Source organism: Fistularia commersonii, chromosome 15, assembly GCF_037954325.1.
Source record: "Fistularia commersonii isolate RoL2024-O1a breed Wild chromosome 15, RoL_Fcom_v1.0, whole genome shotgun sequence".
In the NCBI taxonomy this organism is placed as follows: domain Eukaryota; kingdom Metazoa; phylum Chordata; class Actinopteri; order Syngnathiformes; family Fistulariidae; genus Fistularia; species Fistularia commersonii.
In genome coordinates this window covers 4,686,092-4,704,088 of record NC_141298.1, presented here as the reverse complement: position 1 = coordinate 4,704,088, position 17,997 = coordinate 4,686,092, and the positions used below count along the sequence as shown (strand labels likewise).

The 17,997-nt window shown below is 37.9% G+C and overlaps 1 protein-coding gene across 1 annotated transcript in view; it reads right to left on the bottom strand.

The window, feature by feature from the left end:
- Window positions 1-17,997, bottom strand: part of LOC147226268 (protein phosphatase 1 regulatory subunit 37) — a 51,874-nt gene that overhangs the window by 33,366 nt on the left and 511 nt on the right. Inside the window, exons 2-6 of the mRNA XM_086161098.1 lie at window positions 16,216-16,316; window positions 13,209-13,313; window positions 12,676-12,768; window positions 3,700-3,745; window positions 134-234 (exon numbers count right to left, since the gene is read on the bottom strand). Coding sequence (XP_086017224.1) covers window positions 134-234; window positions 3,700-3,745; window positions 12,676-12,768; window positions 13,209-13,313; window positions 16,216-16,316 — 446 coding nt within the window. The remainder of the gene's footprint in view (window positions 1-133; window positions 235-3,699; window positions 3,746-12,675; window positions 12,769-13,208; window positions 13,314-16,215; window positions 16,317-17,997) is intronic.

Below are 17,997 nucleotides of genomic sequence, written 5' to 3'. Positions count from 1 at the left end.
CACAAATTTGACAAGAATGTCAAAGTTCTTTTGAACGGAAAAAAATAGCCTCTAATCTGATTCAGAGCAATGTGAAACTGCATTGGGATTGGAAGACGAAGATGAGCAAAATAAGTTTGGTTCATAAACTCACATTTTCTTCCAGTTGGGCTGCCTGCAGATTGATGAAATCAAAGTGCAACGATTTGAAGACGACTTCCAGAGCTTCACAGGAGCGGTGGTCTAATCGCTCACCTTGATAGAAGCAGGCAATCAAACACAAGATAAGTGGGGGGCTGTTTTCTAACAGGCAAAATTACACAGCTGTAAATTGTCTTTCTTTTTTTTTTTTGTTCAGAAATGAACATTTCAGCAAAATCTACAACAAAACAACTTGCAATATAAAAAAAGTTTCCGCGCTGTTTTTTCTTTTGATAAAGTTTTGAGGCTTAATCAGGGCAAAAAATAAAGAAATAACAAGGACATCTCATGTCTGGATAAACAGGTCACAGGTTTTTGGATCGATATGAACACTGAAATCATCATAGATTATGTACTACCTGCAAAACATCTTACCAGTTTGTAACACATTGTGACAAATTAAGCAGTATACCAGTCAGCAGTGTCTGGTTTGGTTAAAATCATGGATTTATTCATGTGAATTTTCCTCAGATTGTTCCAAATGATTTTTCTGAGAGGGGATGATTGAAATTTGGTGATGATTTTGGGGGCTTTGATTTGTGCTGCCGATGGCATCAGTCCTGCCATGCAAGGCATTTGGAAGCAACTGGGGGGGTTCAGTGTCTTGCCCAAGGACATTTTGACCTGTAGACAAGAGGAGCCAGGAATTGAACCACCATCCTTCCTATTGGAGGCTTGCCTGCTTCACCAACTGAGCCACAGCCACTCCAGTATGAGTTTCATTCAGGGCATTTCAATTTATTTAGCAATTCTATATTGTTGTTTTCCAAATAAGATAATATAGGGAATATGGTGAAAGATTTAATGCAATGGATAGAACATGCCTATTTAAATCATTTATCTGTAGCTGTGAATATCTTTATTATAAATATAGCACAGCGACAACCCAAATCTTTCCAGTCATATCCAGCAATCAAACTATTTCTTAGCCGATCTCTGCTCTGCTCAATTTAAAAGTCCCTGCTGCCTTGTGTTTTCTATTGTTTAACAAATTAGTCCAAAGTCACAACATTAAAGCACACCATGGTGCACAGACATTTATCGGGGCTGCCTTATGTTTGTTTTGTCAAACTTTGAAAATCTGTTTCTTAAGTGGAACTTAGTCGACGCGCACGGCAATGACTACTAAACAATACCAAAGGAGCCATTAATTTGATGGTAGTATGAGCAGCTTGTGTGTTCAAATGTCAGCAAGTGGACTCCACCCGCATCTTCATGGTATCCCAGCTGTAGCGTGATCACCAGTCATATATTATTATCGACATCAGTACGGGAAACTTGAAGTGGTGCTTTTCAAACAGTTTGGGTGTTTAGTTTTTATGGAGTAAGCTAATTATCTGTTAGCCGTGAGGCGGAACTACGATATTGGCGCTAAACAAAGAATTTGGTCAAATCTATCTTGTGCTTGCAGGCAAAAAATCAAGGTGTGCCTCGATCAAAACCTGAAATGTCCAACACCATCAAAACAGATTCAATTTAGCTTTTTGTTTTATTTCATTATATGTTGCTGTGAGATCAGCCTGCTACTGCTCCAACCATGCTTAAAATAATCGAAATTTTGACTTGTCATCTTTTTTCAAGATTAATCAATTCTCCCCCAGTCACCAGAATATTTAAATATTCATAATTCAATTCATTATTCAAAGTGCGATATACAGCCATAAAGTAAAGATACATACAAATTTCTTGTTCAAAGCCTTTTTGTTTCTTAACATTCTCTTCTCTATAAAATTTCATTTTATAGAGCCATCGTTAATCCTATTGTTTGTAGATGTTTCAGAAGTGGTTATCAGGGATCACAGTTACTTTTTTTGTAATCAGATTACTCTTAGCCGTTTCCTGATACCCTACAAAGATCTCCCTCTTCCCATCGCCAATGTTGTTTGATGTGTCTTTGTTTGTGAATATACATAATTACAGTTACTACTTGGTAATCTGATTACTGCTGCTCTCCAGCTCTGATCAGGAGTCACACTCTGGATCAAATTATGACCGATTAGACACTTCTAAGCCTCCCTCTCTCTCTCCCTCTCTCTTCTGGGTTCATTCTTATCTCCCAGGTCCAAGAAGGGGGAAATGATAATTACTATCATAATTATTTCCAAAATGATTTTTTCCCCCTCTGTTTTAACAATAATCACCTAACTGAGCGATGGCAGAGGGCGTGTGGGGTGGAAGGGAGAGCCATCTGAAATCCCATTTTTCTAATCCGCCCTGCATCGGCAAGATAATAAAGCAGCGACACCCGCAGTCAGATGTCATCAGTGCGTGACGACAGTGACGCCCATCATAGCATCTCACATAACTTTACTCTGCCACAGTGATACACATGTCTTTTGCTGTGTTTCTGTTCTTGTGAGAACCGGTGGAGACAGTTTGTCCTGCAATAGGAGTTTGGATTAGGACAAGAGGATTAAGTTTAAATTAATCCAAGTGTTACATCAAATTTACTTTGGGATTAAAATCCAAGGTTCGTTTTTGGCTATGTTTACACTCATGAGTCAATTAACAAATTTGCTTTACATTATAGTCCCTGGGACAATTTTTTGATGGTTTTGCATTCAAACTAACAACATAGTAGTGTCCCCTCTCTTCATCCAGTTACATGATTGCCCTCATAAACACCAATCTCTTAAATGATGACCCTTGTGCAAATTAAAAGCCAGCACAAAATCACAGCATTTTCCAAAGCTGCTATTTTTTTCCAGCAATACTTATTGCTGATTTTTTAAATACAAAATCAAATGTTCTTAAAACTGCACGTGACAAAGTCTCTCTTCTAACTTACTTTATTTAAGCAAATTGATTCACATTGTGATTTTTAAGAGATTTGAAGATCTGTATTCTTTTCTGAGTAATGTGTGCATAATGACGGTATCTAATTCAGTATATGATTTTTCCTCCTTTTTCCAAGGAAATCTATTTTCAGTCCGTATGTTTCGATTTCTTCGAATTGTGCATGGATATTTTTGGAGGAATTTAAAGTTTGTAGAAATAAACTATTCAAAAGAAAAATGTGTTGCAATTTGGATCAAGACTATGTTTATTTTGTGAAAGGCTTGCAATTGTATTTAATTGAAGGATTTAACAAGCAAAGATTTAAACCTTGCTAATGTGAAATTTTGTTAGAAGAACTGTTGTCGAGTTTAGTTTAGGATTTTGGTTTGAGATCAGTATTTGAAGTGATATCCACTTTAATTTATTGTAATGATTACAAATAAATTCAAGGGTTTGCTTTATGTCTCAGCAGGATTGAGACCATGATTAGCATTTAGTGTTTGGATTGGATCCAAATTGATTTGGGCATATTAAGGTGCAGTATCAAAAATATCACACACACGCACAACACAGATATAGCAAAATTTATTGGTCTCTCGTTAGATAAATCTCACGATTAAACTTTTATCAAATATATAAAACATTACCAATGTTTTACATGTAGAAAATTATATGTATCATGAACATCACATAACAGCCTCAGTCATATTTAATAATAATGGAGTGAGGTGTTGAGCTTACCTTTGAGATCCAGACATTTCACACCGCCACCTACACACATACCCTGCTGGGAGAGAGACAAGAAGAGAGAGGGGCAAAAGCAGGAGGTGTGAAGGAAATGCGAGAAACGCACACACACACACACACACACACATGCACGCACGCACACAGATATTTGGCAGTGAGAGTGCACCAACCACCCTCCCCTGTCTCTTTCCGCACGGCCTCTCCATCCACACTGCACTGTAGCAGTTTGATCAGGGAGGCTTATTGGGAGCCAGCGCATGAATTATAAATTTCACACAGTTTACTGCCGCCGTTGATGGTGACACGGCGTCCTAATTAACCAGTGTATAATAATTAGAAACAGCTGGTCATCAGTTGATGTGTTCATTTGCCAGAGCCAGTGTTCCACATACATCTAATTTGACTGCATCAATCACCGGAGGTGGCAAACTTGTGCGGTTGGTGGAGCACTTATATTTATTTATTTATTTATTTGCCTATTGACAAGCAAAACAAGAAGGGGAACAAGGTTATTATTTCTTAAGCTTCCTTTTCTGGATGATGTAAAATGAGATTTGATTAGACAAGAGGGGAGGTATCAGGAGAGGGTTCGACGGAATAGGAGCATGTTAAACCAGGTACTCTTATGAAATGACAAAATGTTTTAAAAGTAAAGAATGTGGTTCATCGGCTTTGATATGATCAACCAAGGTTCGGCACGGCCTGTTTAATAGCAAATTGAATTAAATAAAAGTAAAATATCATGGCGCTTCAAGCAGGATGTGCATCAGGAGCCACTAGGGGGCCCCAAAGTGAGTAAATAAAAGATGTGAAGCTTCACTTTGCTTCTGAGTCTGTTTTGAAAGGCAGGACGGGGGCTTCTTTTTTAGGTTTTACAATATTTTTGAGCTGTATCTGAATGATCTCCACTGTGGTAGATAATTTTATACATTAATACGCTTTAAAGTGCAAACTTTGAAAAGAGGAACATTGTTGTAAAAGACTGGCCAGTGTTCTTCTCCCTTTGTTTTTTTTCTTTTATCACACTGGTCAACAAATATATGTTGAACCTAATTCTAATTGACAAAAATTGTGTTATAAATTTATATTAGTATCTTATTTTTTTCCAAACTGTAGAAAATGCATTATTTGAGTCCTATAAGAACATTACTAGAATTGTGATGAAAGATAAGATTTATAGGTGGGCTCTTATATGCAGTAAAATCACAGCTCATTCCATCATGTTGAACCTTTAATTGTTTTTAGGTGTTCAGAACTGTGAGGTGTTTAGATGGCACTGTATTTATTGGAGTGTCTAATATGTAAACAGATATATATTATCATCATTGTAGTTAATTTCCTCGATTGATGAATATCCAATCAGAATCTAAACTTCATCTTGATTTTTATAATAAATTAATAAGCTTATTTCCCCAATAATTTCCATTTATAAACGTAAACTCCAGACATCTTGCGAATTTGAATGTAATTTTCATTGAGTAAGATACTAGATTAAGGGAAATGATACAGTATAATGATGATATCCTATTCATGCTATATCTTTATGTGTGTTTAACCTAAAATTTTACACCACTAACCCCCTACTTGGATGTGGCATAGTTCCTCATTCAAAGAGAACCATATCCATCAGTTATTTAGGAAACATGTTCAGATATTTATTATTCTAATTTTCATATTTAATATTTTGAAAATGATGGAGGGAAACAAAACAAAAAAGTTTCCCCGTATAAATAATTAACAACATAACTTTGTGCCCTTTCTCCCTATTTCATTATATTGGTTTGTCACTTTGTAGTCAAACGTTCTGTTCATCTTTGCCTTCCAGGCCTCAGAAACCTAGTTTTCACTCAGCGTCTTTTTCCCTGCAAGTCAGTCTGACATGGACGTGCATTTTTCACTTTTTTTAACTCAACATCTTCTTGTTTTCGTTCATTTAAAGCGGTGCTGTTTGAGAAACCTTATCTAACATTTCCACGGCCCAAACAGGATTTAGCATATCTGATTTTGCCACGTACCATCACACAGTCCAAATGAGGTGGATTTTCATTGTAAGACTGAGGATCATTTTCCTCATATGTTCATAATTTCAATTTTATTTAACGTCAGTTTTCTGTAGAGCTATTTACTGGTAGAGAATCCATTTGAAATTAATAGTAAGTAAATAGAGATATAAATAAATCAATAAATAATACATGCATACATACATAGTGGTGAAATATTTCTTATATTGTGTGTTCCATCAATTTTAATGTACTCCCTTTAGAACTTTTTTGTGTGCCAAATATTTGTTTAGTGTAACATTTTTCTTCCATCTTTAACAAAAACAAAAATGATGTATAAATATATGACTACTAGGCTGTGGGCAGAAAAGTCTTGCATCTTCTTCACCACCTCACATCAGTCAAAGCACCGTGTTGAGGCTGCTTTCAGTACTCCGACTCATCGTTGCTGGCTGGCTGGCTGGATCGGTGCCTTCTTATTTGCAAATGGCTTCTTGTTTCCTCTCTGGTTGCTAAATATGATTCATGTTCAAAGGGACACAGAGAGTACAAAAGGCATTGGAAAGCTCTCCTTGCTCAGCTCTTGTGCTGCTGAGAGGAGAGACAAAAAGGACGACGGCCATAATGTGCTCCCGTTGAAGGAATTAGATGGATCAATAGGACATAAATTGCACTGTTTATGTATACAAGAGGCTGGTGTGTACTTGGTAGAGGTGGTTGAATTTCCCCCCCGTAATCATCTTAACTGCAACACTCTTGTGTGTAGACATTCTCACACAGTGTGACAACAGGGGAATCCACACGCTGCAGTACATGCACATAACTTGTAACATGATATTTGTGTTTTATTTCTTGATTTACTTTTAATTTATACCACAAAACATGTACTACATACAGTGAATTTGAAGAAGTTTGTTTACCAGTATCTTTCAGTTTGACAATTAGTGCTGTCCGTCACCATTCTGGGTGGATATGATAGGTGTCCTACAATCTTCACATTCATACATTCTTTTAAGATTTTTTTTACATTTTCTAACATAGATAATGACAGAATAGAAATTGGTCAATGGACATAATTTTCTGCTTGTTATTGCTTTTTAGTCTAACATTTCTATGCATGGCAATTTCCACTGCACCTATGGAAATGGTGTAGCAGGATGTATCCTTATGTATGGGCATCAGTTTTTTTTTTCTCATGCTAAATACATTAAATGTGCAAAAAATAAATGCTAGCCTCTGCTATCGCTGTCATTATGTTTGTTTAAAGGTATCCTACAAATCCAGTCCAGTGGGCCATTCAGGGTTAATTTAGTGGACAGTAAAAGGTGAGTGAGCCTTTTTTTTCTAATGGATTGTCAATCGAAAAAATATGTCAGACTTCATCTTTGCTGACTGCCATTCTAAACTATGATATTCTTCAATGAACAAAATTCTAATAATTGGGAAATCCAATTGGCCTTAACATTAAAATTGTAACACATTGTCCACAATGACAGTCTAACTGTGGTTGTAAAAGTCTCACAAACTACACGTATAAAAGACTAATACTTGATATGATTAAAGTGCTTTGTACCACTTTTTTCAATATAAATTTGTTGCTCGGGAACAAAAATCTCGGGGTCTAGTTTTTATTGTTTCACTGATGGCTGGCAGCTCCTTGTGAAACAGTTATGTTTGTGGCGCTGAACCAATAAATGATGCTCAGTAAGGATTTGCAAGAAGTGAATGCCTACATCACACTCTTAAATATACACATAAAGAGAAAGACAGGAAATGTGACACACCCACACACACACACACACACACATATACACACACACACCAGCACACGGCACTTCCTCCACCAACAGAAGAAATACAGTGGCGGCTGTTTTTCATCTTAATGAATTTCTAAACTTGTTCCTTTCCTCGCCACTCGCTGCTGCCTCATGGTGAAAGACGGAAACTGAAGGCACCGGCTGCCAAAGCAATTGATGTGTCAAGAGGGAGAGGGGACAAAATGGAGTGATAAAACGAAAAGCTTTCCCTACCCAACACACACATCAACACACACACACACTCAGCAGGAAGAGATGGAGAGGGGGAGATCTGGTTTCCAAACTCCACAGAAGTCATCTCTGGTGCATTCTTCACTCAGCCATCCGCTGATCTGTCTCTGCGGTGGCTTTGTATTAAAAAGTGTTTGAGTGCGCCATTTTTTTTCCTTTTAGCCCATTTAATTAACAGATAGAAAACACACATATACTTGTATGTATTTTAAATGTGCATTTCTCTGAGCTCTTTCTCAGCATCTTTTCTGCAATAAAGGATAAATTATTTAAAATAACACGACCTTTTATCTCATACTCTTTGAAGGCGGCAAATTAAAAATGTTAATTGGGAACTCATTAATATGCAAATGTATTCATTCGCTGTTAACAATTAGCAATTAAAGCTGCAATGTCTGGAGAGAGCGCGGGCAAAATGAGTAACTTCATTTCTCAATAAAAAGGAGAAAATCCCAAAAATGTACACAAATTTCTAATTGACTTTCAAAGTATTTCCAACATCCCTTTAATTTTGCCGCACTAAGTTTGGAATACACAGCATGCTCTGACGAAACTGAAGAAGCCGGAGAGATGAGACCTCTTCCAGAAATGAAGTCCAGTTGCCATAACATTTATCAACAAGTACTGTGACTTGGACCAGTGACAATCTTCAGACATGTATGTAGAGAGTGCAACTTTGTATAAAACATACACATACACAAACATACTTTTAGTATCTTGAGTCACATGTAATGATGTGTGTGTGTGTGTGTGTGTGTGTGTGTGTGTGTGTGTGTGTGTGTGTGTCAAGAAGTACGAATCAAAGTGGCAAGGGACCTCAGAACTATTTCTGAATTTGTTACAAACTTCTCGACAACCATCATTAGCGAAGGGCAGCAAAAATTATTTCCATCTTTTCCAAAACAATGCCATCTAAACAATTTCTCATTTGGATTTGTTAGGCACTCAAAGGGTAGCCTGTGCTAAGGGATTCTCAAATTGCTGTATCACTGAAGTTTTTGCACATGGATCTCTTGCATTTTTAATAAACTAATTGTAAATAATTATTTTTATATAAAAAATATATAGGAGGGTTATAAAGGTGAAGAGTAATGACCATGTTTTTAAATCAAATTCTTTATGTAAAAGAAATCTATTAGTTGGACAAATAGTGCATATTAAAAGGAATTTTATACAGAGACAAAACAAAGGCCACATATTAATCCGTTATGTATACATATAATCATCCATAGTGAAAATTACATAATACAAAAAAATAATACGGGTCACGAGGGAAACATCAATTTAAATTACCTTTCTGCTGAACAACTGTAAAGCCATGACATTCCTCAATTAAAGGTTCATCCATAGGGACTAATACTATTGATATAGTAATTAGTCAGTCAAACACTTAAATGGGATTTCATAGTAGTCACTTTTCAATGATGCCACAGTGCTTCATGCCAATAAACAAGAAATATCAGTTTACTTTTTAACTTATAAATTTTATCAGTCTTATCGTACAAATAACAAATGCTTCCCATGTGTAAAATGTTTAGATATGCCCTCAAACTGGTAATTCACTGTTCCTTTGATTATTTCAGGGAGACATTCAGAGAAGCAATTTCACGTAAATTAGTAAATCTGTTTAGATTATTTTCTTAAATGATATTTCATTTATATTTAAAACGATGAAATATGTATTATATTTTGCAAGCTCTAAGTATTTTATCTTTTAATAATTCCCTATTCAATTATTTTCATGTATAGAAGCCAAATGTATGCCATTCACAACTGAAATCAATAACCGACCAACATATGGAAAATTAATTTTGTGGTCATACAAATGTCCCCTTTGGTGTGTTTTATCATATATTGAAAGTGAATCTCCAATGATGTGTTGTGAATGCCGTCTGCTACTCCATTAGTTGTAAGTCAGGTAGTTATGCCATTTATAATTGTGCCTCATAATCCCCCCACCATGCAGAGCCGGCAGCCACGGTGCTTCATAGGATTCAGCCGTGAGGTAATACAGCAGATATAGTCAGGTTTTAAAACAGGGTTATTGTATCAAGCCACACCAGTGGGGAAAGAAAAAAAACGAATGTCTTAAACATTTTTATAAATGACTGGTTCCGCCAATAACTCTGATCGCGCCTGAATATTAAATTCAATGATATTTGATGTTTTATTTTAATTTTCTCAAAGGTAAAGCTCAATGAATCTTTTTCTCTTGGGTCATGTTATCACCCACAGTAGCCCCTTGGTTTTCTACTAAATGAGTGACTTCCCTTCAAAGGCCAATGGTTATCCTTAAAAAGACGTAATTGAAATTAAATTAAAATGTGCAGAATAATGGCATGCAGGGAGATACTCCTCATATCGTGATTCCTGGCATATCAGGATGTTGTATCATATTTGGGTCGTTCGACCTCTTAAATGAATTGTACCTCCAACGCAGTCGTGGGGTAAATCTGAAGTGAGGAGGGTAAATTTGTGTCTGCAAACAATGTAATGTGGAGGAAACGGGGTGATTAGCATATCATTTACATAAACACGAGCGTGAGAGCTTTAACGATTCTTTATGTGTTCACTGGGATTAAAACGGCCTTTTTACACCAAATGTGGTCATTTTGGTGACAGTTCGTCTCCCCCGTGTGAACCTGTAATATTATCCCTCTTACAAAGCACTCATATTACATGTGGGACTACCCGACCATGCAAATTCAATTCACCCTAATAGTGCATCACACGTGCCATTCAGCTTAACGGCAACAGCCCTGAATTCAATTAGCGTCTGAGAATGTTAAATAGAGTCTTTTACACCAAAGATGCTGTTTTATCCTGTTTCAGTTATGCGTTGTGCTTCCCGAACAGCATTAAGGTAAAATTGTGTAAAACTACAATGGAGCAGCTCTGGAGTCAGGATGGTTTTAAATAAAGCATGGGGCGGCAAGTGTCGAGTGTGTGATTGGGGTCAGGACGTGTTCGCTGCAGGCCCCTCAATGATCCTAACCCCGACCCTTACACACTCTCTCTCCCTCTCTCTTTCTCTCTCTCTCTCTTTGCATGTGATTGCTGCTTTACAGCATTTCAAATGCGCCACTAAACCTCCCGTTATCACTGTCTGGGCCTGTAATGAGAGGAGCGACATATGTCCGGTCCCCCTGCTGGTCCCCGATAAGCCCCCGTATTCAGATGCACACAGGAGCACTCTGCCGCCCCCTCTCTCCTCTCCTGTGTTTCCTTTTATTTTGCATGCAAGAGCCGCCAACAACCACCGAGGAAAGTAGTGCCGTACTTGGAGAAATTTACCTTGCTGCCGACAGCTCTACAGACAAGGGGGAGGAGGGGAAGGGGGGCTGCAATAACAATCAGCATGCATTTAATTTAAAAGAGAGACGAAAAAAAAATGCTCCCCTCAGAATTACACAGACAGATCTCCTTCTCTCTCTATGCGTGTATATATGTATGGGTGTGTGTGTGTGTGTGTGTGTGTGTGTATGTGTGTGTGTGTGTGTATGTGTGTGTGTGCAAGGAGCTATAACCGCTCCTCCGCAGTGCAACATTAATGCTAATCAAAAGAGCTGAGAAAGCAGCGGTGGTCTGTGAAAACAGATTCTCTCTTGTCTTCTCATTTCTGGTGGGATTCTGTCTTTCCTACCCCGAGCATCTCTCCTCCTCCTCCTCCTCCTCCTCCTCCTCCTCCGCCTCACCCTCCTTCCCCCTCCTCCTCCTCCCTCCCAGGGATTCGTCCCAGGAAAACATCTCTGGGAATCTATATCTGACCCTATGAAGAGTGGGAGATGTATTTTTTTCCTTTCTTTCTTCATTTCCACAGCTGAAGGATAAATAATGAAAGTTAAGTTGCCGTAATTGATTTCTCTTCAGTCCAGTCAACTGAAAAATCTGCAAGGGAAACAAGCGCTAAGCTGTTCATTAGAAGAACTGCCAACATGCAAGTCATTCCCAGCTTATGCTTCAAATGTCATGGAAAGAATACAAACCCAACAGTTTAAGCTTTTTCTCCATTTAGATTTCTTTTGTGTTTGAAGGGCCGGTAGAGACTTCACTCTGAGTTGAGAAGCAATATATTATTTTTTTTTTCCTCCAGAAATGGAAATAAATCAATCACTAAACCACAGCACATTAGGGAACAAGGAAGAGTGAGCCAATCTGTTTATCTATTCAACAACGAGCTGCATTGTGGTGAGATCATTAATTTCTCTTTGTTTGTGAAGGGGAAGCATATTGTGATAAGTAAGATAAGTTGTACCAGAGCCAGGCAAAAAATGTATTTTTCTTTCAGGTTATAAAGAAAAAAAGTCCTGTAAAGGGGAGAACAGCTTTTTTGAGAGGAACTGTTCATGGTCAAAAATTAAGTTTTGCAGACTGATGTACAAAAATTAAAACAAGAAACTTCTTAGTTCAACCATCTGAGAATCAGGGTTAAGTTTTTCCAGGGTTGCCTTTAAGGGATATGTGACAAGAGGTGAAAGGAAATAAATCTAAATAAAATCTAATACAATAAAAAGCATATTAAATTAAAATGGCCAAATATACTCTAAGCTGTGATAATACAATATTTATGTATGAAGATAAACCACACAGAATTTCAAAAATTATGATTTAGCATCTGTATGAATTCCGCTTTGAGGATTGTATATGAAAAAAATATTTTTCAATTTCTCGCATTTCATCCTATTAACTTATGGTGAGGAGAACAAGTATTTGATACACTGCTGATTTTTCTGCTTTTCCCTCTTACAAAGCATGTAGAGGTCTGTCATTTTTATCATAGGTACTCTTCAACTATGAGTGACAGAATCTAAAACAAAACTCCAGAAAAACACACAGTATGATTTTAAGGCATGGCATAAGTATTCGATACATCAGAAAAACAGAACTTAATATTTGGTAACGAGAACTTTGTAGGCAATTACAGAGATCAGACATTTCTTGCAGTTCTTGATCAGGTTTGGACACACTTCATAAGGAATTTTGTCACTCTCCTCCAAACAGATCTTCTCCAGATCCTTCAGGTTTCGGGGCAGTCACAGGGCAATCTGAACTTTCAGCTCCCTTCAAAGATTTTCTATTTGGTTCATGTCTGGAGACTAGCTAGGCCACTCCAGGACCTTGAGATGCGTGTTATAGAGCCTCTCCTTAGTTCCCCTGGCTGTGTTTCGGGTCGTTGTCATGCTGGAAGACCCAGCCACGACCCATCTTCAAGGCTCTTATGGGAAGGAGACTGTTGGCCAAGATCGTGCGATCCATGACCCCATCCATCCTCCCCTTAATACGGTGCAGTCGTTCTGTCCCCTTTGCAGAAAAGCATCCCAAAAGAATGAGATTTCCACCGCTTCACAGTTGGGATGGTGTTCTTGGGGTTTTAATCGTCCTTCTTCTTCCTCCAAAAATGGCGAGTGGAGTTTAGACCAAAAAGCTCTATTTTTGTCTCATCAGACAACATGACCTTCTTCCATTCCTGCTCTGGATCATCCAGGTGGTCACTGGCAAACTTCTGACAGGCCTGGGCATGTGCTGGCTTGAGCAGGGGCATCTTGCGTGCACTGCGGGACTTTAATCCATGACAGTGTAGTGTGTTACTAAAGGTTTTCTTTGAACTGTGGTCCAGCCGTGTAGTTCTGGACTGATCCCTCACCTTCCTCATGATCTTTGATGCCCCGCGAGGTGAGATCTTGCATGGAGCCCCAGACCGAGGGAGATTGACCATCATCTTGAACTTCGTCCATTTTCTAATAATTGTGCCAACAATTGTTGCCTCTTGTCCTGTAGCCCATCCCAGCTTTCTCCAAGTCTACAATTTTATCCCTGATGTCCTTACATAGCTCTCTGGTCTTAGCCATTGTGGAGGGGTCGGAGGTTGTTTGAGTGTGTCGACAGGTGTCTTGTATACAGGTAACGGTTGCAAACTTGTGCAGTTAATACAGGTAGAGCAGGAGCGCTCTTAAAGAAGGCCTAATAGGTCTGTGAGAGCTGCTATTCTTACTGGTTGGTAGGTGATCAGATACTTATGTCATGCATTAAAAGCAAATTAATTATTCAAAAATCATACAATGTGATTTTCTGATTTTTTGTTTTAGATTCAGTCACTCACTGTTGAAGAGTATTTCTGATAAAAATTACAGACCTCTACATTCTTTGCGAGATGGAAAAGCTGAAAAATCAGCAGTGTATCAAATACTTGTTGCCCCTGCTGGTCATTTACCCAATAATTCATGTTGGTACTCAAGAACATCATCTTTCATCATGTTACTTCCAGTGACCCCCTGACATGACCAATTTGAGACTCATTTATGGTAGAAATTTGTGTGGGCATTTAGTCATATAGGCATATGTATGAAAGCATATAGATTTGTTTGTGTGTCATTGTGTTGGTGCGTTCAACCTACTTACTCATGATTACAATGTGTTTGCATTTTTGTTCAGGTTTTAATTACACAGAGCTTTTTCTGTCTTATATTATACGTAAATGTTTTTCCCTGTGAATCATAGAAAAACAGAAATGTCATTGTTATTATCTAGAAATACTTTGAATTCCAAACAATCTCCTGGATTCTTTAGGTTGTTCGAGGCCTGTTGTTCTCCAGCAGTTATTTGGTTGCCTATTGCTTTTGGGTGTGTCCTGTAAGCAATGTTTAAGAGCCTATCTTAAAACAACATGAGTGTCACCTAAACACAGTAAATGTGAATATGCCCTGATTCGTACAAACAAACCTTTACTCCCCAAGGAAAGCTGAACTGAGACATGGACCAAACAGGACCACCTGCTTTAGCAACCAGTGTCTTTCAGCTATTTTATCTATCTGAACAGAAATCACTGCAGTATAGCTCTTCCCTTGTGCCAAAGCATTCATGTAGAGACAGAGCTTGATCATCTGAATTAGTTCTCTAATCGTGGAGCCAAACAGAAACATAGAGGCTTCACAGTTTGCACATTAAAATCAGAGTGTTTAAGCATGGTGGCCATGAACCCGCTGGCTCCAGCCTATTATTGTTTACCACTCCTATGAAGATGTCACCAACAGCAATGGTGTTTTATCCACTTACAACATTTCAAAGGAGTGCAAAGGGGCCCAAGGGTGCAATGAAAATAGCTTTAAATAGTCTTCATTGCCTATCCTCAGGGGAATCGCCACTCGCCTGAAAAGACCTAATTTAATAAATTTGCTCTTTAGGCATTCGTCTTTTGGTTTTGAATCGTCTTATTATGGATTCATTCGCATGAAACCCTTTTGGTCTAAATATTGCCCCTCTTAACTAATGCTTAACCATACATATTTTACTCTTTCAGGAGGACCACCTACATTCGTTTTGAATGCAACTGGGTTCATTAGCACCTCAGAGATAATACAGCGGCTGTACGCTTAATGTAAGCACTTCTAAGTCTCTAATTTTCCACAAATAATTCCCCTTGATCTCAAGTAAAATTTATGCATGGGGGCGTAGAGAGCAATGTGCTTTAACACGGATGGTGCAAGTAAAGTAAGTGTGTACATAAAATGAATTATAAATGGATTATTTATTGGAGGAAAGGAGTAGAGCGAGAGTATGGGTAAGTTTAAAAAAAGCCAAAGCTAAAAGGAAAAGCATTTATGCGTGCATGTGTGTGTGTGTGTGTGTGTGTGTGTGTGAGAGAGAGAGAGCGAAGGAGAGAGAGAGAGAGAGATAGCGGGAGCGAGAGCGAGAATGTGTGTGTTTATTTATACAGGTATTAATTCTATATAGTTGGGTATCACATGCACTGTTAAATTTGATGTTGTTGGTATTTTACTAAAATCACTTTGAAGCCATTCAAATTTAATTTTGAACCAATAGTTTGGAAAACTTCCTTAGATTTTCTAGAATTGTCACTGCCCTTGATTCAGACTTCATTATAAAGAGCAATTGATTGAAATTTGACATGAGAAAATCATTTAAATTGATTTAAAGTCCTCAGTAAATCTATCTTGCTGTCAAGAATATACCTTTAGCTTTACAAATTACATCCTTGTGTGGATGAAAAAAGTCTTCAAAAATTTTATAACTGGATTTAAAGGCCATGATTTAGGTGGTGTAGTTGCAATCTTCCAGATGGAAAACTAACATTTTTTGACTCCTCCAGAGATCATGTCGAGGTATCATTGAGGAAGATGCTGAAAGCCTGTTTGCATTTCATGTTTTGCTACTTCTTGAGACACTCCTGCCTACTAAAAGCTCAGTTAAAAAAACTGATAATGTGGCTGTGTGAAAAATGTAGCTATACATATCTACCTATCTGAAATAGTGAAGTGGAACCAAATACTGTTCTGCTCACCGGCTCAAAAACTGATTAGATACACACATTCACACACACAGGCACACACACACACATTGGGTGCGCAGAGTACCAGAATTGGACAGTAAATACAAAAGCACTCATTCCTTCTTTGTTTGACAGCCATACAGGAGGAGCTGAATTGAAATGTGAGACATCATACCTGGAGCTGGTGCAGGATGTGAGGTCTGGGCTGAACTTGGTGTTTGCTGCAGCTCTGCTGGTAAGCCGTTCTTACCTCTGTCATGTTCAGGCAGCTGTCAGCTAAAACAGAAAAAAATGACTGATTTACTGCTTTAATGTCTCTGTATTCCAGTGAACCACTAGAAACCATTCAAAGTGTTAAGGGTGTGACAAATGCCATACGGTAATCTTTGTTTTCTCTGTCTGTCATTTTCTCTCTCTCTCTGTCGCTCGCCTTGTTTCTGTGTGTATGCATGTGTCTATGGAAAAATGATCCTCAGAGAAGAGTGCAGTCATTGAGAACTAAGAAGGACATGAATGTCTGTCTGAGAAATAAAACAGATGTTTAACCATGTTGATTGGTCAAACACAGCCTGATTGACTGAATTCTTGATGTAATGGTACATGTTTATATACACATTTATCTTTCAAAAGCTGGATTGTCTCATTTTTCAAACATTATATGAGATACAATCAAATCAAAGATCAAATCAGACTTTCAGTGATAGGTATTCAAATTATTTTTGTCCTTAATAAAAAAAGAAATCATAAAAAAGCACAGTATGGTAGTTCATTCTGTTTATACTCCATTGGCATATGCTGAGGGATATCTAGATTAATGTCTCAGGGCCAGACATGCTATGACCAATGATTTGGCCCTGTTACTATTTTTGGGTGAATATTGGGAATTTCCTCTGATTTTAAAACAAAAGTATTATGATGTTAGTTTTTGGACATAATAATTTATCCTTTATTAACTCTTATGGGGTAATTTGTTCTCTGAAATTAACCCATTGTGGGTCTTGCTCAATAACACTTTGACACACAAGGAGGAGCTGGGAATCAAACCAGGAATGTTCGGTTTCAAAGAGGATTCCTCTGCCTCCTGCGCCGGGCCACGCCGCCCCCATAGTTCTCAATATTACAATTGATGGTACTTTATTGCAATTCGTTCACCGGAAGAGCATCTCAAACATCATTTTATGAAGTTTGCCAACCAGAAAAGGCCACACTTGTATAGATATTTTTAGCTGTGGTGCACCCAAAGGGGCAGTAACCTGTTTTCTCTACTTTCTTGTTCTTTTCCTTTTGGCTTTTCCCTTCAGGGGTTGGCACAGCACATAAACCTCCTCCAACTTACCCTATTCTCTGTATCGTTTTCTCTACTCTGTAGTTGTCCTAAATCAGGCACTTTTGCACAAAGATTTCAATCTTGAGGGCTAAGGGCTGTTCTCTTCTGAAGTTACCCCTGTCACCAGAGTAAACCATTTGGTTTTATGTATCAGATAATATTCAAAACAAATCACTGAAATCTGACCAAATAAATGTTGAATAAACAGAAAACACACCATATATTACAGGTTTTCAAGAAAGGTGCTGAAAAGCAATTATCCAAACTATGTTGTTCCATCGTTGTTTCTTGTATTGGTACTTGCAAAAGATATCAAGCCACTTTACTTGGCAGAGATATGTCCTGTTGACCACACATAAGCTAATTTTATTCTAGAAACCACAGACCATTGAACAGATGGGGAGATTATCACACAAATAAAGTTAATGCAAATAAATGAATGGGAAAACAAAAGGTTAAGATATAAATAAATGAATAAATACATAAATAAACAAACACTACTGAACGGTGAAATTATACAACTTTCGATGCCGGGCATGCCAAATGGTTTCTTTCCCATTTGTGAGATAATTCTATACATTAACCTTTTCCCCGAGACATGCCCCACAGATAATTAACTTACTAGCTTTA